We start from the raw sequence: 24,224 nt of genomic DNA on the forward strand, positions 1-24,224 counted from the left end.
CACAGTGTGCAGGGGTCCAACGACTGGGAATACCTGCCCCACGACACACTCAAGTATACAAATAAGTGATGGAAGGAATGCTTGAATTAATATCAGCCATTGGTCATTACTTGGGGCCACATCACAATCCATAGTTATTTTGCACACCATGCCGCCATTGAGTTTGCGACAGTTCAGGTCCATCCAGTGGGCAGCAGCTTCCAGGCAGAGTTGAAGTTGAGGGTAACTCATTCCTGAATCAGGAGCTAAAGAAACCACTATTTGTGTATCATAAGAGATTATCGAGAAGCCAAAAGATTCCACTACATTCACTAAAGGGCAAGCATAGACATTAGAAAGTGTAGGTCTCAATGAAGTGACCTGCGGCATCAAGTGAGAAGGTGTGTTGTGTGTGTGTATGGTTTGGACGTCACCTGGAAGGATCGCTGCTGCAGAAAGAACATGAGCCAAAGAAGAGCCTTCCTAGTAATCCCACAGATCTCAAGTCTCCTGAGAAGAACGAGGTGCAATATAATTTCAAAAGCAGTACTCAAATCCAAATGGACGAGTGCTGCAGTCCCACCCCTATCCAATGTCTCTGATAAAACCCAACTAAGAAATGTGCAGTAGATTGTAGGCTGCAGATAGTCAGATAACTGTCTGTAGGTGTGCTTTTCTAAGATGGTGGCCTGAAAAGGAAAAAGAGAAATGGGCCAATCGTTTTCCAATTAATAAGATTCTAGAGTTGATTTTTTTTAGCAATGGAATAACAGTAGCATGTTTCCATACATGGGGAGCAGTGGTGGGTTTAAATTAAGAAGCTTAGATAGCTTTGGTGTTAACTCAGGGGAACCATTTACAGGATCAAAGGAGGTGCTGCATGAGACGGAGAGCCCGATTTAACAGAAGTAAAGAGTATCTCAAGCTGGGCTGTATCTGAGGACTTAAAAGCCGATAACTAGTATTTCTTATGAGACATGCTATGGTAATGCGCAATGGAAGGCTTCGCTTCGGACACACCCAGGAAAGATGAATAAATATCCGTCGCTTTGTTCAGGGAAAAGTTGGCCAGTTCATTGCACTTCTCCTCAGATATTATATGACTGGGAGTCTTTAATGCCAGGTCCAACATAGACTGGCGGAATTGTGTCAGTTATCGATTCTTTCAGTGTACTAGGCCACCTGTGCCTTTCTGATTGCCTTATGCTGCTCTTTAAGGGCCTCTTTATATCTTACCTTGGCTGTTGAGACATATCATTGGTGCCAGAGCCAGATGCATTCCAAATTTTTGTTTTTTTTTTACTTTTGGGTTAGCAACTCATGTCTAAACCACAACGCTGCTAAATGACTTTCTTTTAGATGGTAGCGATATAGGAAGGAGTGAATTAAGAGCTGAATTGAGCCATACCATCACCTTTTCCTATAGGAAGCACACTGTGCTTCAGGAAGCAATATCCTAGAATTCATACTAATACTCGTAGGTATTGCATAATGGTCTGCACAGACCAAAGGAATTATAAGATTAAGCACAAGAGTAGGAAGAAGGGGAAGAAAATAAGAGCCAGGCACACTCTGGATCCATGTGTAGGTGACCTAACTAATTTTGTGAGTTCAACAGCCTCAAGGTGCTCTATGAGGCTACTGGCAGCGACACATTTAGGATCTTCAAAATTTAAATTAATGTCACCTAATACTTTAAAATGTGAATATTTGATTACAGATGGGGCAAGTGCATCTGCTAGCTTAATGCAGCAGCTAGCTTCGGCCCCTGGTAGACAATAAACCAGAGCACCAAACAATCCAGATTTGCTGGAGACCACTAAAGAAAAATTGCATGAATGACCCTGATAGTCTGTGGATGGTGCTGGTTCCCAGAGGTGATCATATGTGTAAATTGCAATATAACAAGGACACAAGCAGATTTTCACGCTAAACTATCACATTAGTTCTAAAATAATTGATTTTTTTTATTAAACAGTTGAACATTCATTCCAAACGAAGTAGTTTACTCAAGTGGGTCTAAACTGCCTTTTTTCCAAAGAGTTTTGTGTATCAGATCCTAATTTATTTCAGTTCTACATGTCAGTCATCTTACATCACTATAAAAAAAATGGCATACCACTTACCTTTCCCAAAGGACATGAATCTGGCTATCATGTTGGAAAATATCCAAGAATGTCCACAGAACTGAACCAGGTAATAAATACAAAGGTAGGTTTCCATTTTCAGGTAGCTGAAACCATAAATATACCATTTAGCCAAGAGAATAACAAAAGATATCTTTACTAAAACAGGCATTTTTGCTCACTAGAGAACCTGAATAAACAGAACTATTTTTAAACAACTGTATTAACGGGGCATGGCTTGATCCTAACAAAAGGACGCTCTTTAATCAGGTTTGGCGGAGGTCAAGGAGAGAGAAAGAAATTTACGCCTCCCCTTCAGTCAGTAGAGATTTTCAAGTAAGGAAAGGCATTTATGAAGTATTTCTCATGAAGACCTGTTAACCTGAAGGAGGTTTTATTGTGGCAATTACAGTTAATTCACTGGCTTGAAGTGAGCACTGATGTGACAAGTTGTGCCCACCATTTTATGACTCGGCTGACAGATATTCGTCCATTTTTATTGCGTCCTTTTAGAACAACGTTAATTATCAACATCTTTAACGGAGAGCTTTTGATTACAAGAGTATTTATTTATTTACATTGATGAAGAGACTGCTTACTAATATGCTTGTAAGCAGTAAACCTCCAGTGTGCTGATCTAAAAGACATTCTCTAGTAGCATCAATAATTCAAGAAAAGGCTTCGAGTGTGAGCCAAGATGAGAAATCACACCTTACATTTCACATTTCTATTGATAAAAGTTTGTGATATTTCTTTGCGACCTTGTTAGACAATCGTCAATCCCCCGCACCTCTACCCTAAAAGCCTCTGCAAACAGAAACATTTCTATATAATGTGAGCCTCTATTTAAGTTCATGAAGAAACTTCATTCTAATATGTTTTGAGCTAAACCTACCGAAATGTTTGTCATTTTCCATACTTACCTCTAATGAGTTGGCATATTTCTTATCTCTGCAGTTGCAAGTGCCTTGCTTTGTACCGCCTGGCAAATTCTTTTTGATAATTACTGTGTTTTTATTTGAATTAATGTACATTCAGGTGAGATTTGCTGCTGCTGCTTAATTTCCATTCATGAGCAAAACAAGACACTGATAACTAGTCTCTCCTTCTTCAGTGTCTTTCTCCAAGAAAAGTATGCATTTTGATTCACACGACCACCCTCGCCAAGCAATATGGATGACTCAACAAGATCCCGTTTGACCAACGTCACCATTACAAGCCGCAGCTGTAATGGACTTTCCAAACTTGCTTCAAAACAGTTAATGTTTGTAACAACTTTACAAATAAAAGAATTTAAAAAAATATTCCTTTATCAGTAAATCCTCCTTTACATATCTCAGTGGAATTACTATTGGATGAAATCGGGGCCCTTAGACCCTATAGATAGGAAACAAAGAAAAAGGTAGGAATTTAGATGAAAAATAGACCCTCGTAGATAACAGTCACTGAGATGGAGCAATATGTTAGTTATCTATGAGACTCTATTCACAAGTTTACCCATTTACAAACAGAAAATCAAAACAGAAGGCACAATTTCCAATTCTATGGCTTGCAATCATGCATTCCCAAAGTTTCAGAGATGCCAGAGTCTGCATCATTAAACATTCAGAGAACCCATAAACCTTATCACAGGTCACATGATTACACCATATTACAAAATCCCAGAGGCGTTTTCATTCTTTTCTTGGAATACACAAACTTAAAGTTGGAATGGCAGGTTAAGAGCAAAGGTCAAGTTTCTTGGTTGGGGCATAATCTATTCTTTTCCCAGTATCTTGCAAAATCTACAGAAGAAAGAATAAAGCCATTTTTGGAACCACGCCCAGAACATTTATTTTTATAGGTGACCTTAAATAGACAAGGATGGAAGTCCAAATCTGACACCAGAGCAAAGACTAGCACTTAGCTCATTGAATGATGACCCGAGGTTTGTAATTATACCTTCGGACAAGGGTGGCAATGTGGTCCTTTGGATCATCAACCTGTATAAACAAGAAGCCAAGAGACAATTGATCCTTTCAGGGAACTACATAAGATCAGGTAAAGATGATTATACCTTGGCAGTCAATTCCTATTATGACAAAATAGGACACTGGAGGGGGGAAGGACTGATTGAGTAGGCTGAGTACAGATTTCTCTTTCTCAAGCACCCAATAGCACCATGTTTTTACATGCTGCCTAAAGTTCACAAAAACGACACCAAACAACCAGGCAAGCCAATAGTATCAGCCAATGGTAGCCTTTTGGAGAATACCTCAATTTTTCTAAATGCATTTCTCTTCCCATATGCCCTAAATCTCCTGTCATACTGTAGAGACAGTACTGATTTTATTATTAAAATCGAGGGGATAACTTGGCAGGAGAAGTACTGGCTTGTCACAATTGATGTGGTATCCTTATATACCTGCATAAGACACTCAGATGGAATACAGGCCTGTAAGCATTTTTTAAGGGACAGTTCTGTTTTTCTGTATGATCAAACACTCATGCTACGGGAGGAGCTTCGGCGTTTCCAAGATGGACGCGTGAGCACAGGGCTCCCGAGACCCTTTCCGCCTCCCGCATCTATCCTGCAACGCATCCTGATTTGGACGAAGGGTACCTTTTGCTGATGCCCTGCTGATACAAAACCTTTTTTCAAAAATCGATTTGGCCGCCGGGAACCGGACTCACTGCGCCTTGAAATTTGCGGCCTATATCGTAGACCATCCACGGGCTTGAGTCCCCGAGGTACCCAGGTGGCAATTGAACAACAACGGCTGGTGTGACACGTCCACTGCCCCTGTGGTACTTTCAGTTTCGCTCTTGGTCATTGTTGACGGCTGACCTGATTCTGCTGCCAGTCCTACGCTTGCTTCTGATCCTTGCCCTCACGCCTCTACAGGCTTGCCGTGAAGGGGACCATTCTGACCAGATCTCAACGGTTCCGTCGGAGCTCGTCGCCCATCATGGCGGGCAAGGCGGACGCCGAGAAACGGGCCACCAGGGGCTCATACCGAGTAGGGGTTACCCAGTCCCAGACCATAGATCGCTTTACTCGCCCTAAGGAATCCCCAGGCGGAGCGAGCAAGGTCCTTGAGGAGATTGGCGATGGTCCTCCTACAATTGAAGAGCCGACATTGAAAGATGTTATGGGCGCCATCGCAAGTGTTAGAAAAACTATGGGTCAGCAGTATGAAACCCTTGCAGCTAAGATTGACACTGTGGCGATCAAAGTCAATCTCATTAGGACGGACTTAGAGAAAACCAATGAGCGAGTCAAGTCCCTGGACATCAAGACTGCGAGCCTGACCACGGATGTCTCGGATCTCCAGGCCGAAGTTCGCAATCTCCGGACTTCCAATGACTTGTTTGCCCGCCGGCTGGATGATTTCGAGAGCCGGGCCAGGCGCAACAACGTCCGCATCTTAGGTGTTCCGGAGAACTCAGCGGACGTGTCTACAGACCTTCTGGTGGAGGACCTTGTTCTAAAACATCTGGCACCAAAGGGCCTCAGTAACTTGTTTACGGTGGAGCGTGCTCATAGAGTCCCCGGTGGAAAGCCCAGTCTGGGGGCCACTCCGAGGCCTATAATAGCCAGGATTTTTAAAATCCGGGACAGGGACGCTATCCTGCAAGCTTCACGTACCAATGGTCCCACTAAGTTTGAGAATGCGTCGGTCAGTTTTTATCCGGACTTCACGCAGGCGGTACAGAAACAACGTATGGGTTTTACGGGGGTGAAGAGGCGACTCAGAGATATGGGACTGAAGTACGCCATGCTTTTTCCGGCCCGCCTGAGGATTGAATATGAAGAACGTGCGCTCTTTTTTGACTGCCCGAGGTGGCCAGTGACTGGTTGGACACTTTGCCGGCACACCGTACCAGCCCGGAGAGTTCGAGAGGTGCCGAAGGCAGCTTGGAAGAACAGGAGTAGTGAGTCTGCGCCGGCGAGCCAATTTTATGGACTTATGGCAGTGGCTCTGTGTCTGTTATGTTTCTACAGTGTGGATACCCGGGGGTGGGGGTAATCGGGACTCTTCCTCCTCTGGGGACTTTTTTTCTCTCTTCTTGTAGGTTAGTTTGATGGGGCGACAGGCACACTGCAAGTTGGGGTGGCTTTCTGGTCTACCGCAGGGGTGCAGGGTGGGGGGTGGTGTTTTGAGGGGTTCATTGGGGGTGGTGGGGGGGTCTTTTCCTTTTTGTTCGTATCAAGGCTGCGCTTTGTTCCAGATTTTATCCTATGTGCCTGTTTCGTGGCGGGGGAGGCAGAGTGTTCATTACTGGGATGGGGGTAGGGGGATGAGGGTGCTGAGCTGGAACGTTAACAGTCTTGGTGATAGGATAAAACGGGGGATAGTTTTGCAATATTTGAAGCGATGCTCCCCAGATAAAGTTTTACTCCAGGAAACACATTTAGTAGGAAATACGTGCCATGCACTGAATAGACGGGGCTACCGTTTGGTGGCCCATTCCGGATTTACCACTGGGTCGAGAGGGGCGGGCGTCTTGGTCAGGAATTCCCTCCGCCTAGAGATAGACGACACAGTGCTGGACGATAGAGGCCGTTATGCGGCTATTACGGGTCGGTGGGAGGGGAAGACGATCTCCATTTTGTCCGTGTATGTTCCGCCCGGTCTACAGTCCACCACATTTACTGATTTGGGCAGGGTGATCCTGGGGTTTCCTGATGACATGTTGGTTGTGGGTGGCGATTTTAATTCAGAAGTCAGTGGGGATGAAGACCGTAGCCCCCCCCAGACTCCTGCCCACATCGCAGCTATGGCTGGGGAGTCTCTTGGACATGTTAGGTCTAGTTGATTGCTGGAGGCAACTGCACCCTGGACAGCTCCAGTAAACTTTCTACTCAGGAGCTCATGGGAGTCTCTCGAGACTTGATTATATCCTCGTACCAGCGGTGCAGATGGTCTCTGTAAGGGAAATCAGGCATTTGGCTAGGGGGATCTCGGACCACTCTCCACTTTGGTTTACTATTGATATACACTTGGGGGCCGGGGGCCGGATCGCCCCGATCAACCCCTGGCACCTTCGTAATTCCAAGATGAGAACGGAGGTGGTTAAGTGTATAGATTACTACTTTGCTGAGAATGAGGGATCGGTGTCCTCCCCGGTCTCCTTGTGGGAGGCTTATAAAACTGTGATCCGTGGTCAAACCCTATCCTTAATTGCTAGCGAGAGGAAGCGCAAAAATGTGGAAGTGGTGGGCCTGGAGAATGCAATCACTGAGTTGGAGGAACAGATGGAGTCTGGGGTCACACCTGAGGGACTACACTCTTTGGCCTTTAAACAGTCTGAATATAGGGCTCTGGTGACTGACGCGGCCAAGGCAATGAATCGTGAGCAGCAGGGGCGTTTGTATGATGTTGGTGATAAAGCGGGAAAGTTGATTGCTTGGCTGGACAAAAGGGATAGATTGAATCGAGTGGTGCCGGTTGTTGAAAAAGTGGATGGTATGCGAGTGGTGGACCCGGTTTAGGTCTTTGCCCAGCATTTTCAGACGGTTTATGCGCCGGTCTCGGATAGGCCGGAAGAGGACTTGCACTTGTTGCTTCGGGATATCGCGCTGCCTAGCCTGTCGGAATCGTACAAGGAGCTTATGGAGGCGGAATTTTCCACCGATGAAGTAGCGCTCGCTATCCGCTCACTTCGTTCTGGGAAGGCCTCAGGACCGAATGGTATACCAGTTGAATTGTACAAGCTGTGCCCTGACAAAATGGCGCCACATCTTTGTCGGATGTTCTCGGCATCGCGAGATCCCGGGTCTCTTCCCCGGGATCAGAGACTGGCGTGCATTGTGGTCATCCATAAAGATGGCAAGCCCCGTGAACACTGTTCATCGTATCGGCCGATTTCGCTTTTGAATGTGGAACCCAAAATCCTGGCGAAGCTCTTGGCAAACCGGCTGATTACGGTGATCAGTGACTTGGTCCACCCGGACCAATCCGGCTTCATCCCCCATCGCAACACCGCGCTCAATCTTCGGCGTCTTAGCAAGGGCGGGGTCTCTTGAGGAGCCAGCCATCTTGGTTTCACTTGATGCCTCGATGGCCTTTGATACGGTAGAGTGGCCATATCTGTGGGCAGCCCTTGCTAAGTTTGGTTTTGGCCCTAAGTTCATCGGGTGGATCAGGCTTCTGTATGAGCAACCACTGGCTCAGGTGGTTGTCAACGGCAGGGCCTCGGAACCCTTTGCTCTTAGACGCGGCACAAGACAGGGATGCCCTTTGTCGCCACTCCTTTTCGCGCTTGCCCTTGAACCCCTGGCTGCATGGCTCCGCTGGGAACCTTCGCTTAGGGGCATCCGATGGACCCCGACTTCGAGGATCGTATATCGCTATACGCTGACGACATATTGTTGTACCTTACCTCTCCCCGTAAATCACTGGGTGTCCTATTTGACGTCTTGAGTTCCTTTGGGAGGAACTCTGGTTTAGTTATTAACTGGGCAAAGTCTTGTATCTACCTGCTCACGGGAGACTTACCCTCTCTACCCCGCGTTTGCCCGATACCCGTTTCTTGAGTCGGCTTTAAGTACTTGGGGATCTACATTTCATTGGACCCCACAGTCCGCTATGAGCGGAACTTGTTACCTCCGCTTTCCCTCGCTTAGGTCGGATGTTGCGGCGTGGTGTGGCTTGCCTCTGTCCCCCTTGGGAAGAGCGGCCTGTTCAAGATGATGTCTCTCCCCCGATTCTTGTATGCTATTCAAAACACACTTGATTTGGTGCCGGCCAGCTATTTCCGAGAAATCGAGGGCCTACAGAAGAAGCTGGTGTGGGGCGGGCGCCACGCATTGCATTGGCAAAATTGACTTTGCCCTGGTCCGACGGTGGTATTGCGTTGCCTGATATTAAACGCTACTACTGGGCGTCCCAACTGAGTGCTGTTAACCATGCCATGTACGGTCCTGTTCCGAATCCCGCATTCGAGATGGATAGGTGGCAGCTGCCCGGGGGCGACTATAATAGAGCGCTCTACTCTAGAGCCGCCAGGAAGAACCTGACGGGGCCCACTGGGGTCGCGGTGCGAATATGGGGTAGTGCAACCACGGCTACGGGATGGACGGACAAGCTGACTAAAGCGACCCCCTTATATGCTGCGGAGAAACTGGGTGGTCTATGGACTTCAAAGGGATTTGATAGATGGGACCTTATTGGTATCAGTAAAGTGGGCGACATCTGGCCCAAGGACAGAGTTAAGACCTTTGATGAACTCAAGCGGGAGTATAAATTGAGTGACAGGGAATATTTCCGATATCTCCAAGTCCAACACGCACTCGAATCAGTTTTCCCAGCTGGAACTACGATCCCGGAGTCTTCCCCCCTGGAGGATAGAGTGCTAGACGGGTACGTCCCTGACAGCACTATCTCTCTTATTTATAAAAAACGTATTAACGACCGCTCGGACCTTCTTGTACAACTTCGGGGTGCCTGGACTGGCGATGAGCTGGAATTGGATGATGAAGACTGGCAGGCTGCGATATCCTCCCCTAAAGAGGTCGCAATTCCGGCACGTCTCAGACTGGTGCAACTGAAGATTCTGCACCGTGTCTATGTCACGGGTCCACGGATGATACATATGGGTTATTCTGTGGATGGGCTGTGTAGGCGTGGTTGTGGTATGCTGGCTACCTTCCTTCACATTATATGGGAATGTCCGGAAGTGGTGGTTTTCTGGAATCGAGTGAATGCAGTTATGAGTGAAGTGACGGGTGTTGAGTTATTGCCTGAGGCTAGACGCTGCCTATTGAATATTTGGGAGCCGAATGACTGCACTGCTGCTCAGACTCAATGGGTCATACTGGGCAACATGATTGCGAAACGAGACATAGCCCAATTGTTGGGATCTCAGAGGGCACCATCAGTCTCTACTTGGAAAGAAAACATGGACTGGTCCATGTTCAGAGAAAAAATTGTGTATGTCTCCCGTGGTAGGCCCAAGAAATGGGGAAGGATCTGGGGTCAATGGAATTCGTACCGTGGAGAGATCTGCACTCCCCCTTTCATTGAAGCTCCTGATATTCCTCACTTCCCTTGACTGTGTGTTTCAGATTCTTAGCTTCCCGTTGTATGTGGTGTATCGTTTTGCTCTTGGCCCCCCCCTCTCCAGGATCTCTCCTCTTTCATAGTATTGCATATCCATCATTTGTCTCCCCCTGCCATATGAGACAGTCATTGCATTGCACGGTACCGCCTCGATTCTTTTTTGTGTTCAGTTTTTGTTATTTATTTATGGAAAATATAAAATATAAAACCTTTCACTTATCCTCTTGTTGCCACATGCTTTCCACTATATCGTGACTTTTCGCTGCCGGGCCCTCGGGTTGTCGGCTGATGAGCTGTGTATTACTGTGCTACTGGTGTTGTGTGCAACTGACCAGCCTCCATGGTTGTAGGTCTGTAACTGTACTTTCTTTTTACAAAATAAAGGTTTTAAAAAAAAAAAACACTCATGCTACTAGATATGTTGACCTTTTGCCTGGGCAATAACTTCTTTCTCTTTGAAGACAAATGGTTAAAACAAGAGGTTGGTACGGCGATGGGAAGTTGCTTTGCGCCGAGCTATGCGTGTATGATGATGGGATGGTGGGAGGAGAAATGGTGTGGACGGATGCGAATGAAAACTTGATTAAACAGATTGTCTTTTACACACGGTTCATAGACAATATCTTTATGATCTGGAGTGGGTCGAAATCGGACCTAAGCAAATTGCTCTGGACCCTAGATGACAATGATGTCAACCTCCACTTTACAAATAAATGTGATCAGAGCGAGATGGACTTCCTTGATGTCCATGTGAAGATTAGCGAGAGCACATAAGAACTGAATTGTACAGGAAGTCTACTGCGGGGAACAGCGTTTTACGCGCTAAAAGTCACCACCCACCAAACCTTAAATGGAGCATCCCATATGGAGAGCTATTAGGGGATAAACGTAATTGCGACTCCAAGCAAGTCTTTGAGAAAGAGCAGGACACCATGATGGATAGATTCAGGGCGAGAGGTTATCCTGAGAAAGTTCTAGTAGTCGCAAAAGAGAAAGCAGCAGCTAAAGAGGGGGCAGCATTACTAGTCAAGAGACTGGAGAAAGGGACAAACGGCAACAACATTAGAATGATTACAACATTAAATGTGGAGGCCAGGGCAGTACATGAAACCCTTAAAAAACAATGGCACATATCAAGAATGACGAAATCATAGGCTCATCTGTGAGTGCGCAACCCCAGGTAACCTATAGTAAAGCCTGCTCACTTAAGGATATGCTGGTTAAAAGCTACATGGGGTGACGAAGAAACAAACCTGGATACAACAACAAAAAGGCTTTTTTAACACCTTGGCTGCTAAGGCAATTTCCAGCCTGTGCTGGACATTGCTATTTTACATTATTCATGACAAGCTCAGCTCGTCATCAGCACAGCTCCACTGTGCCTCATGACGAGCTGAGCTCGTCATGAGCAGGGAAGGGGTTAAATGTGGCAAGTGCAAGGCCTGTGGCACAAGAAAAAATATCAAGCCATATCCGCTGCCTACAGGGAAGACAGGCACCATAAAGAAATTCATGAATTACAATACAGATTTTTGTGAGTATGCGATAGTGTTTATGTGCTAAAATGTACGTAGGCAGCACGATTCTTCCCATAAAAAAGTGCATTCTTGAACATATGAGACCGATTAAAAATGTGGACCTAAACTATTCTACTGCACGACACTGGCTGAGGTACCATAACAAAGATGTTAATGGTTTCTCATTCTGTGGCATTGACAGGGTGCCAGCAAGCCCCAGAGGGGGAGACCGAGAAACGCAACTGAGAATTTTGGAATCGCAGTACATCATCCTCTTAGAAACGAAGGACCCTTTTGGGTTGAACGAAGATGAGGAGCTGTTCGTCCACATTGGATGAGTACTCACCCTGTCTGGTCTCCTTTTCTGCTCTCATTGTGATTCCGGATTTCTCTGTTTGTGCTGTGGCTAGGTGTAGGGCTCTCTTCCCTGACACAGCATTATCAGGTTGGAAAATTCACATGAAACATAGTCTTCAGCAAACCCCTTAAACATTAGTGTGATGTAACACTACTCTCACTGGTTGGTAAACTCCCACAAGGAAGAAAACATGTACTGTTATTTGCATGGCAATTTAAATGCATGATTGGCCTGTAGAGCACCAGTGATAACTGACTACCCCTTGCTCTCCCTTGTAGTCATTTAAATATACTTTTGCACCACACACACCCACCAACCACCAATCACTGTTTTGTAAGTGAGGTAACCTTGAAGATAACCCCCTCACATTCTGTGTTTTTTAAGACACAGTAAGGGTAGCTTTTTTGGTATAAACATAGGACGGTCCGTTGTAAACCAATGGTCTGCTCAGTGTCAATGTAATCATGGACCTAATATAGTGCAAAATCGTAGGAACCTTTAAGTGGCCACATGGCCTGGATTGTGTTTGGGCTATAATTCCCACTGAAAAATCTGACAACATATATTTAGAATCAAATGTTTTAGACTTGTACCTTCCATTTGTTAGATTTTGTATAGCAAATGCGCTAAAGTGGACTCTCCTTATGAAATTGAAGTCTGATAGAAATTGCTGGGGACCATTCAGTAAAAAGCAAGGTATAAGCATCAAATGTGTGAACATTACTCCGCTAATGTGTGAAGAAAGATATTGTTGTTTTCAAACACCAACAGATGAATTTACAATTACTTATCACTGCAAAAAATTGACGCAATTAATTGTTTGATATATGGACAAAGAGTTATTTATGTAAATAACGTACAGAAGTCTGTTGTCTAGCTCCATAGATGGTTGGGAGCGCTATGGTCCTTTTTCTATTTCCTGTAAATACACTTTTAAATGGTGGATCTGAACTTGCAAATTTGGCTTGTGAAGAAGAGTGTCTACTCGAAACGAGTTGCCAATAACAAAAACCACTTGAAACACGAACCCTGGTGTGCAAGTCTTTTTCTATGAGCAAAACTGCCTGTGGAATTTCCATACATTTTGAAGCAGGGTCCCGATGCCCGGAACTCGCACCGACCCCGATAGGAGTGGAGCTGGTAGTCAGAAAACTTTCAAAGGATGCGGCACTCCGAATGGTTTTGGCTTATTTTATTGATAAGCTTTCCCCCACCAACGCGTTTCAGCCACACTAGGCTTTTTTCACAGCCTAGTGTGGCTGAAACGCGTTAGTGGGGGAGAGCTTATCAATAAAACAAGCCGAAACCATTCGGAGTGCCGCATCCTTTGTTCAAATAACTAATTTCGGACCTGGATCCTGTTCCTATGCAGAGCACCGTCTGTCGAGCGCCTCAGGAGCAGTGGGGGTCACTTTGTAAGCAAATATATATATATATATATATATATATATATTCACTGAAAAACCCATAGGTTATAGTCGATATATAGTTAGGAATTTGCATTTACAAAACCTTGAAAATTCAATGAAAAAACCATAGGTTTTAGGCCATATATAGTTAGGGATTTGCATTTACAAAACCTTATTTTACTCGCATAAAACCATTGAAATTCCATATATAGTTAGATGCGCTAACTATATATCGCGCACCCGCAATCCACTGCTGATGATGTCACATATTACATCATTCATGACATGGTCAGTGACATCACTGATGACATCACTGATGACAACTCAAATGACATCACTGATGACAACATCCAGTGACTGTATGTTTCTGTAAAGTTAAAATATGTCTTACATATTGAAGAATGAGTGGATGTATAAGTGTCTGGATGAAGGATTTAGTAGGTGCATGACTGATTGTATGAGGGAGTGATTAAATGTGTCTCACTGAGTGCATGGATTAGTGATTAAACTGTATTAATTTGTGCATCATTATATCTGTTGTTCTGTAAACTGCTGCATGTGTTGATCAGTAGCTATATGAATAACTATATGGGTTATTGATTGGTTGCCCAAGTATTTGTATGGGAAACTGAGTGTGTGTGTATGGGTGGCTGGAAGGTGTGTGACTCTGTGCATAGATGTGTAAGCAGTTGATTCACTAGGTGTATGAGTTCAAGAGTGCATGTGGAAACAGCTATATGGGCGGTTGACTGTGTGCATGAGTGTATTGGTGAGTGAATGGATATCTCAGTGCTACATGTCAAAGTAAGTACATATGTAAAACACAGTACATGTGAGAGTTAACATATATAAATAACTGTGCATAAGAGCCAGTGAATGTGTGAGTGGCTGTATGGATCATTGTGAACATGTATCAAGGATTGTATAAGAGAGTAAATATGTGTTAGAATATGTTTCAATAAGTAAGGTGTGTATAACTGTATAGTAGAGGAATTGGAGGTGTGTTTGATTCTTTGCATGACTGTCTAGGTGTATGAGTAACTCCATGGATGAGTGACAGTCTGTGAGTGTCTGTTTTCACTGAGTGTATCTAAGGATATATCAGAGTCTGTAGAGGTTCATCGTATTAACACATGAATGATGTCATCTGTGATGTTGTCAGTGATGTCATTTGAGTTGTCATCAGTGATGTCATCAGTGATGTCATTTGAGATGTCATCAGTGATGTCATTTGAGTTGTCATCAGTGATGTCATCAGTGATGTCACTGACCATGTCATGAATGATGTAATATGTGACATCATCAGCAGTGGATTGCGGGTGCGCGATATATAGTTAGCGCATCTAACTATATATGGAATTTCAATGGTTTTATGCGAGTAAAATAAGGTTTTGTAAATGCAAATCCCTAACTATATATGGCCTAAAACCTATGGTTTTTTCATTGAATTTTCAAGGTTTTGTAAATGCAAATTCCTAACTATATATCGACTATAACCTATGGTTTTTTCAGTGAATTTCAATGGTTTTTTAATAGCAAATATGAAAACCTTTAAAATGTCAAGTACGTGATAGATAAAAACATTTTCGTATTTATGCACGCTGATGTGCTTTGAACGCTGCCCCCCTCCCCTCTTTTCTCTTAGTAGTACTCTCTCTTTGCAGATAGTGAAGAGTAGTTAACGCAGGCCTTTACCCCCGTTGTAATCCGTCCTGCCTGCTTGTCTCTCCATTTGATTGATTATTATCCAAGCATTTACTGTTTTACAATTGATTCTCTTTGGTTCATTCTCTATTTACAAACAAGCACAAAGTCGCAATACTCTGTTTAGTCTTTGCAGATCGTGAAAAATCGTGTAAAAAAATAAAAGTAATCGAGCAAAATCAGTAGGCCACTAATTGGATCTCTTTTTGACCTCGCTAAAATAGAAATATTATAAACAACCCTTCATGAGAAATACGAAAATAGTGAGATGAACTGAGCTCCACACCATGAGGGCTGCAAGACAGCTCGGCTCCGTCACCCATCCCATCCCGACAAACCCTATGCAAATATTAAAAATATAGACAACACACCAGCAAAGAAACAGGGTAAAACATTTTATTAAATAACTATTTACATAACGTTGGTTTATAAGATGATGTCAGTAGTGGACCGATGTGTGAATAGGTCGGAAGCAGCACAAGGCGCCAAGATCCGGATGGAAAGTCGGATGGATGGATGTTGGGTGCCATAGTTCAGAGTTCTGAGTTTGAGCCTTTTTCAATGCCTGTGCTTTGTTGTTTCCCCTCCATCAAAAACAAAAAAAAAATATAAAACTGTGCAAAAATACAAAAAAATCAAAAAATGTTTACAAAAGCAGTGCTTGTAAGACTGTCTGAAGCTTATTTCCACCTACTGCAGCTTCACTATTCTCAAAGTAAGTGAGGGTCGTTTGTGGACCTGACTGCATTTGAAAACAATGTTATATGGTACCTCCCTAAACCGCTTGACGGAGGCCCCCGAGGGGCGGTGTGATGGCACGAACTCGGAGAAGACGCTTGGCTCCGACCCCCTCCCCAAGTCTTATAGCACTGGTGTAGCCTGAGATCGCCCCCGACATAGGCGGCCGGCTCCCGGGGTCCGGCGGAACTTTTTGCCTTTTGATGACTCTTCTATTCTGGACTTTGTCCCACAATCCGTTTGACCTGAAGACACGCTGTAGTGGGGCGCCCCTTTACCGTTTTAGTTGCCATTCCGCCCGCTTTTGCTACACTGTGCCTCTTCCGCCATTCAGCTGTTTACCGCCCGCTCTTGCGACTACAGCATCTCGCTCACCATGTAGTTAAGTTGCTCCCGCTCTTGCGGTGCAGCGATAGGCGGCTGCCACAGGACTCTCAAAATGGCGGCCGGCTCTTCGGTTTTGGGCCTGGTCCACTAAAATGGCCCTGGGACACCTTGGAACTCGGACGCTTCCCTGATAGGGCTTGGGTCCCATTCTCGAAAGCGTCCCCTCAGCCGTGAAGATTCTACAAAAGTCTTGGGGGCCCCCGACTCCCGCAGGCTTCTGGTGGGGAGCGGCTGCCATGTCTGCTCGTGGAATGGCCATGACGGAGCTACGAGATGGTAGTGCTCTCATGCTGACGCCAGCTTTAGTCTGAAACATCCAGAAACACTGTAGACTACCAATTCGATCAGTTCCGGTAGCGCCCCAACATGACCCGGAAGAGAAGAACTTGCCCTCCCCTCTTTGACTGATGGTTCTTGTTGCCTGTCCCCTCTGTTGTCATTTAACAGAACTTTTTGGACTGCTGAAAGGGGTTGTGTTCCGAACGCTGGTTGGTGGAGACATTTTGACTATATTCTTGACCTACGTTGTCGCGTAATGCGTTATATGACACGCCGCGTTAGCGCACCCGGAAGTGATCCGGGGCGTGGCGCGCAGCGCGTAACGTAAGCATAACAGGTCATGTGACTTGTTAATAAAACTTTTCATTGGTTCATTTTACTTTTGTTATTTTAATGATGAAAAGCTTGGTCATATGACCTAAAAATTACGCTTTTTATTGTTTTCGAACATTATTTTTTTTAAAACATATATGTTATAATATTCCAGGCTAATGTACTTTCCCGGAAAATTTACAACTGTCCTGCAAGTAAAATATATTCCTTTTTCGAGAAAAAGGGCGTTTCTTCGTTCCATGACGGAGCCGTTGAGTAAAAGAGACTCGGCCTGCTGTCTTAGTCGCCGATACGCCTGATTATCAGATTCTTATCGATCACTTTATGTTGCAGGAGTGGAAAACACAACTGCCCTTGACCATTTATCTTTACTACGTTCCTACATATTATACCTTTTATCCGTCATGTAATTGGACTGCTTTATTTCACTTGCCTTTTACTGATTCGAAAACAGTGACTAAAAGTAAAAACTTTACCAATGTAAATACTACTACCGTGTTTTGTTTTAAAAACCTTTATTGTGAAAATGTCAGTATACAAATACGGGCCTATAACCACGTGGGCCGGCCACGGAGCAAACTGAAATCGTATATGATGAGGAGACATTTACACTGTAGAGGAACGTAACGAGCGGGCCATTAGGTTGCAAGAACTAAGGTGTCTAACAGTTGCGGAATCGGTGGACGTACATTTTGTAATTAAAATAAGACAGGGCCACTTACAATAAAATTTTCTAGATATACATTTGCGGGCAAGGAGTTACGAGTCCCATTTATACCGGCGCCATTTTGGGCGAGGCCGGGCAGGTCCAAGATATAGTCAAAATGTCTCCACCAACAATCGGCCAGACCAGAACCCCTTTCGGCCCTTTATGCTACAAGATGGTGTCTTCCATTCAGAAAATATTGTTGGCAGCATTTTGAAAGGAAAGATAAACAGCCATTCTCCTAGTGAGTCTCACATTGTTACATTTAGGAAGAATGTTGAAGAGTAATATGTGGAAAATCTGAAGCCATTTTTCTACAAACTCTCAATCAGCCTAAGTCATGGGCGATCTTTGTCCACACCAGGGCAATAGTGAAGCTGCAGCAGGTGCAAAAGAGCTTCAGACAGTCTTACAAGCACTGCTTTTCTAAACATTTTTTTGTATTTTTGCACAGTTTTATATATTTTTTTTGTTTTTGATGGAGGGGAAACAACAAAAAACAGGCATTGAAAAAAGCTCAACAGTGCAGGGCGCCTTGTGCTGGTTCCGACCTATTCACACATCGGTCCACTACTGACATCACCTCATAAGCCAACGGGGCACCCCACACTGACTTTCGGCGCAGCATTGTAGGATGGCCACACCAGTGCGGCAACTTGCTGGACACCACCTCGGTGCCATCCGGATCTCGGAGCGTTCGAGTCACTGTACCGCAAGAGTGACCGGAACTCAGCTGGTCACGCCGTCTTTCGGCGCAGCATTGTAGGATGGCCATACCAGTGCGCCAACTTGCTGGACACCACCTCGGTGCCATCCGGATCTCGGCGCATTCGAGTCACTGTACCGCAAGAGTGACCGGAACTCAGCTGAACACGCCGTCTTTCGGCGCAGCATTGTAGGATGGCCACACCAGTGCAGCAATTTGCTGGACACCACCTTGGGCAACAGTGAAGCTGCAGCAGGTGCAAATAAGCTTCAGATAGTCTTACAAGCACTGCTCAGAACTCTCAACTATGGCACTCAACATCCAGGACTTGCCATTCGGATCTTGGCGCCTTGTGCTGGTTCCGACCTATTCACACATCAGTCCACTACTGACATCACCTCATAAGCCAACGGGGCACCCCACGCCGACTTTCGGCACAGCATTGTAGGATGGCCACACCAGTGCGGCAACTTGCTGGACACAACCTCGGTGCCATCCGGATCTCGGCGCGTTCGACTCACTGTACCGCAAGAGTGACCGGAACTCAGCTGGACACGCCGTCTTTCGGCGCAGCATTGTAGGATGGCCACACCAGTGCGGCAATTTGCTGGACACCACCTCGGTGCCATCCGGATCTCAGCGCGTTGTGCTGCCTTCGGCCTATTCGCACATCGGTCCGCTACTGACGCGGCCTCACGTGCCAACGGATTTTCTACGCTTTTTGTAGCCCTATGCCGCATAACAGGTCATGTGACTTGTTTATAAAACTTTTCATTGGTTCATTTTACTTTTGGTTTCCTAAAGATGGAAGGCTTGGTCATATGACCTAAAAATAACACTTTTCATTGGTTTAGAACATTTTTTTTTCCCAAACGATGAAAGCCCCACCTTGTTTCTGGATGTTTCAGACTAAAGCTGGCGTCAGCATGAGAGCACCACCATCTCGTAGCTCCGTCGTGGCCATTCCGCGAGCAATCATGGCAGCCGCTCCCCACCGGAAGCCTGCGGGAGTCGGGGGCCCCCAAGACTTTTGTAGAATCTTCACGGCTGAGGGGACGCTTTTCGAGAATGGAGCCCAAGCCCTAGCAGGCAAGCGTCCGAGTTCCAAGGTGTCCCAGGGACATTTCAGTGGACCAGGCCCAAAACCGAAGAGCCGTCCGCCATTTTAAGAGTCATGTGGCAGCCGCCTATTGCTGCACTGCAAGAGTGGGAGCAACTCAACAACATGGTGAGCGAGACGCTGTAGCCGCAAGAGCGGGCGCAACTCAGCTGGATGGGCGCCACCTGGGGAGGCCCGTTCACGCCGCCTCCCCCACGCCCCCCCCCCCCCCCGGGCCGCCCCACGCCAATTTTCGGAGCAGCATTGTAGGATACCAAAACCAGTGCGGCAGTTTACTGGACATCACCTGGGTGCCGTCCAGAACTCTGCACGTTGTGCTGCCTTGGGACTATTCGCACAACAGACCGCTACTGACGAGGCCTCCCCCCGCACCACCCGGGACGCCCCACGCCAATTTTCGGAGCAGCATTGTAGGATACCAAAACCAGTGCGGCACCCAGGCGACATCACCTGGGTGCCGTCCAGAACTCTGCACGTTGTGCTGCCTTGGGACTATTCGCACAAAAGACAGCTTCTGACCATTGTTGCTTTTTTTGGTGAAAAATGTTTAAATGTTTTTACAGTTTTTGTTCCCTTCATTATATTTAAAAGTTAATAAAGTTTTATAATCTTACTTTGTTGGAGTGTTTTTTTAAACGGGTGAATGGGGCCTTGAATCAGGTTATTGTCATGTGTGGGCTTTGCAAGTGTACTGCTACAGGATCGGACATTTCAAACTCAAATGCACGTTCTTTTTCTTACCTTTCCGAAGCATGGAGCGCAATAGCAGGCAGAGAAAGGGTGATACAAGTGTTGAACACTGCCTAGCCTGGAAGTTGCTGGCAGTGCCCCCCCCCCCCCCCCGCCCGCTCCTGAAAGAGGACACACACACACCGCCGCCCCGAGTACTTCACAGAACTTTAAAAGACCATGCGCTTGTTTATGAGGCTTAAATGGTTTATCACCCCTTCTAGAACCCCTGCATCGACCCTCTGACGTTTCCTGGAAGAATTACCACGTAACACAATACCAAGCCCTGTCAGCTGAAACCCCCGAGGAATCATGGGGCATATTATCAAGGGGGTTTATCTCCGCTTTTTTGGCTTTAAAAGCCAAGAAAGCGGAGATAAAATTATCTCCCTATTACCAAGCTGTCGCTAACACCAGTTAGTGACAGCTAAAAGGAGATAGCGACCATCGTGGGCCCCGCTTTGCATGTCAGTGATAGTGCCCTGAGCAGTTCTTAGCCATGTTATCCAATGGGAGGTGGATAACATGGCTAAGAGCATTTGCTCGATAATACATGAATATCGCTGACTTTTCTGCGATATTCATGCATTGCGGCCGTTTTTTATCGCATTTGCGATAAACCTTGCTAATCTGCGATAAAAATCGCCGATGTGCGGCGATAATTTTTGTCTCTAAACAAGTTAGAGATAAAAATTATCGCTAGTTGTTGGTAATATGCCCCCGGGTTTTTGCTTGCAGAAATCGGGCGGCGGGAGACTAGCACTGAAATCAGTAGTCTCACGCCTGAATCGGGAGGGTTGGCATGTCTGGATTCTCTACAGCTAGGGCCATAAACTACATCCGCAGGGGTAGGTGATAGCCTGGGACCAGCCTGGCATCTAAAATGGCTGCCATGCACGACAAAATTGTGGCATTGGAAAAAAGGCAAGATGGCGCAGACAATGTTTATCAATAAGGATTCATTTATAACAAAATATTTTATCGCAGTGACAAATTGGCGGTCAACACTTCCTGATTTCCATCGAATCGAACGTTAACAGACGTCACGCAGCAAAAAAAATAAAAAGCTCACGCACAGCCGCTGGAAGAGATGTATCAACATATATGAGCCTCCTCAGCCACCATCATGAAACATAGGGGATTAGGATACGTCTCCCGCACCCCCTTATACCTAGTAATTTAATTAAAACGAAGCACAAAATGGCGAATTCTCGTTTCGCTACCAGTTTGCGGCCCAGTTCGCGGCCCGTGAAGCGCTTCTACCGTGAAAAATCATTTTTTTTTTATTTTCCCCACGGGACCCTTTAATAACCCCAACATCATTCCTAGGGGGTCAAGAGGGGTCTACCTTTCCCCCTTTCATTAAATTCCCCCTTCGTTTTTCACCTCTTCTTCTCTCTCGATCCTACCGAGAGATAAGATGGCGGCCGCTCCGGACTGTTTAGAATGTTGACAGACACCGGAGAGCCAATCAGCTTTCTGCGCTCAAAGTTCCGTTTCGCGAAAAGTAAGCGAACCGGAGCGCAGCCTGGAGCGCTGTTACAGATATATATCTTGTTTTAAACGTTAATTTCTCAAAAACTACTGGAGCACATATATTGAGACCTAGCAAAGGCACATCGGGCTAACAGTCCCTACAATTTTGCCAAGTTTCGTGCAAATCCATTCAGCCGTTCGAGCTAAAAGTGAGTCCAACCGCCCTATGGAAATTAACATGGGAAAAACGCGTTTTGGGACCCCCCTTTTTTCTCGGCCCCCCCTCGACAAAACCCCCCCAAATTTTCAAGGGCTGCTCAGAAACAAAATGTGCCATTTTCCTGAAAATTTCAGCCGATTCCGTCCACAAACGCCAAAGTTATTAGACATAGAATTCTCAAAAATCCCATAGGGAAAAAATCCTAACTATATATACCTACTGGCGATAGCCAGTAGGTAATATATATATATATATATATATATATACATACACACAAAGGTGAAGCAGAGAACTCTGGGTAGTTCTCAAGTTTAGGTGGAATGCAGCTCCTGTATAGAGCCCTCTCAACACCTGCAACACTCTAGATCTGCTCACCTCAAATGTCTGCTTTTCTATCAAAGTCTTTTAGCATAGGATCAATACAGTGCCATCCATGCCGAGCTAGAAATGGACAAAGTCTATTACCATTTCTACAGCAAAGTCTTTAAGCATAGGACTAGCACAGTGCTGCCTATGCCAAGCTGTAAAATGACAAAAGCCAAGTACCACTCCAGGCACAATATTACAGCTTTGAATTGGTAAAATATCAACCAAGCCAACCTGAAATGAGTAAAAGCAACCCCTGACACAGAGTGTGTGTAATATATATATATATATATATATATATATATATATATATATATATATATATATATATATATATAAACCGTTTTCCAAACATAATAAAAGATGGAGATTTATTAACATACCTCTTATGCCCAAGCTTTTGATCTTTTAGTAATTTTATTTATATGAATTGTACAGAGGGCATCTCTACACAAATCGTTTGGAACTCATACATGGCCAATGCCTGAATTTTATCATAAACTTTTTATGAAAGAAAAAGAAAATGATGACATTTTAGAAATGTTGAACAACATTAAGAAATTGGGCAACTATTTCTCTTCCAAACCGAAAACGTGTTTGGATGATTTAATTTATTAAATTGAATTACCTTCAGAAAAAGCTGCTTATTAATTACAGACATCTAATGCTAAATATTATGGTGGTCAAAACAAGCTTGGTAAACTCTCAGCTAATTATCTTAAAATTAAAAAGACATTGTGATAAAATAGACTATTTTGAAAGATAATAACATATCCAGATTCAAAGACTGTGGAATTTCATCCAAATTAGCAAAATATTAAAATAAATTGTATACACAGGAAACAGTAAAAATACAATCAAACATTATGGGCTTCATAATATGCCGTGGAGAATTCCCATAGAAGTCCATGTTCACACCAGAACATGGGCTTCTTTGGGAATTCACAAGGGCATATTATCAAGCCCATTATCGCCGCTTTAGAGGCAGTTTCCTGCCGCTAAAGCGGCGATAATTTTAGCGCTGTTTCTTGATAATATGCCCCTTTCTTCCTTAATCTCTAAATGGAATCCTCTATTTTCATCTTGGAGGGGTACATTTGACTCAATCATGATAATGTTAGTCCCTATTATTCTTATTACTCTATCTACTATTCCTATCAACATAACAAAACATTGCTTTAGGAAAATATTCTCAAGGGGGCGTGGCCTAGCAGGCGACCATGTAGGTCGCACAACTGAAGATCTCCGCTGTTTTCGCCCTGCCGACCTAATCAACTACATTTATATACCTCCCCGCCGGCAGGATACCCATTCAGACATCAGCTGGGATGGCTGGAGATGTGATGCCATACTTGAATAACTTGATCCTTCTTTTTTTTTGTGAAAATTTTTATTTCATTTTGCACAATAAAATTAACAGTCTCCGTTGTCATTTGGCTTACATATATCATACATCATGCCATTCACATAAATTTCCATTATAACTTGACACAGTTCAGTATATCATTAGGCGTTAGTCCCTTACCATCTCTCTCATTTTCAATACCCTTTATCTATGTTGACTTGTTAGTCCCCCCCTGGCGGTGGTCACGGGCTGTTTTCCGGGGTTGAGTCTATCTGTGGAGGCTCACATATATTCCCCATGAATTCGTTCCACTTTCCCCAGATTCTGGACCATTTCTTAGGGCATCCTCTGTGGGTGTATACCACCCTTTCAGCCACCATTGCGACATCCATGTCACCTCTCCATTGCTGATATGTGGGGAGCACTCCGGAACCCCAGTTCCTAGCTATGTTCCTCTTTGCTATTGTCATCCCAAGCGTGGCCCAGTTTTGCATTGCCAAGTATAAGTCTGTGGGCTCCCAAACGTTCAGGAGGCATCGTTTGGGATCCGGCGAAACCTCCGCCCCTCCCCACCTGAGAGATCACATTCATTACTCGTTCCCAGTATGATTGTATTTGTGGGCATTCCCATATCATGTGGTAAAATGTTCCCGTGAGTCTACAGTTTCTCAGACATAATGA

At 44.9% G+C, this 24,224-nt stretch overlaps 1 protein-coding gene across 2 annotated transcripts in view; it reads right to left on the reverse strand.

Moving 5' to 3' along the window:
* The window catches only part of LOC147662953 (very-long-chain (3R)-3-hydroxyacyl-CoA dehydratase-like), a 235,620-nt gene that overhangs the window by 179,728 nt on the left and 31,668 nt on the right, over positions 1 to 24,224 (reverse strand). For both annotated transcript variants that reach the window (XM_086950768.1, XM_086950769.1), the window contains exon 2: positions 2,106 to 2,212. In XM_086950768.1, the coding sequence (XP_086806894.1) occupies positions 2,106 to 2,202 (97 nt within the window). In that variant the 5' untranslated portion in view covers positions 2,203 to 2,212. The remainder of the gene's footprint in view (positions 1 to 2,105; positions 2,213 to 24,224) is intronic.

This window comes from Lissotriton vulgaris, unplaced genomic scaffold (assembly GCF_964263255.1).
Source record: "Lissotriton vulgaris unplaced genomic scaffold, aLisVul1.2 SCAFFOLD_2804, whole genome shotgun sequence".
Taxonomy (NCBI): Eukaryota; Metazoa; Chordata; class Amphibia; order Caudata; family Salamandridae; genus Lissotriton; species Lissotriton vulgaris.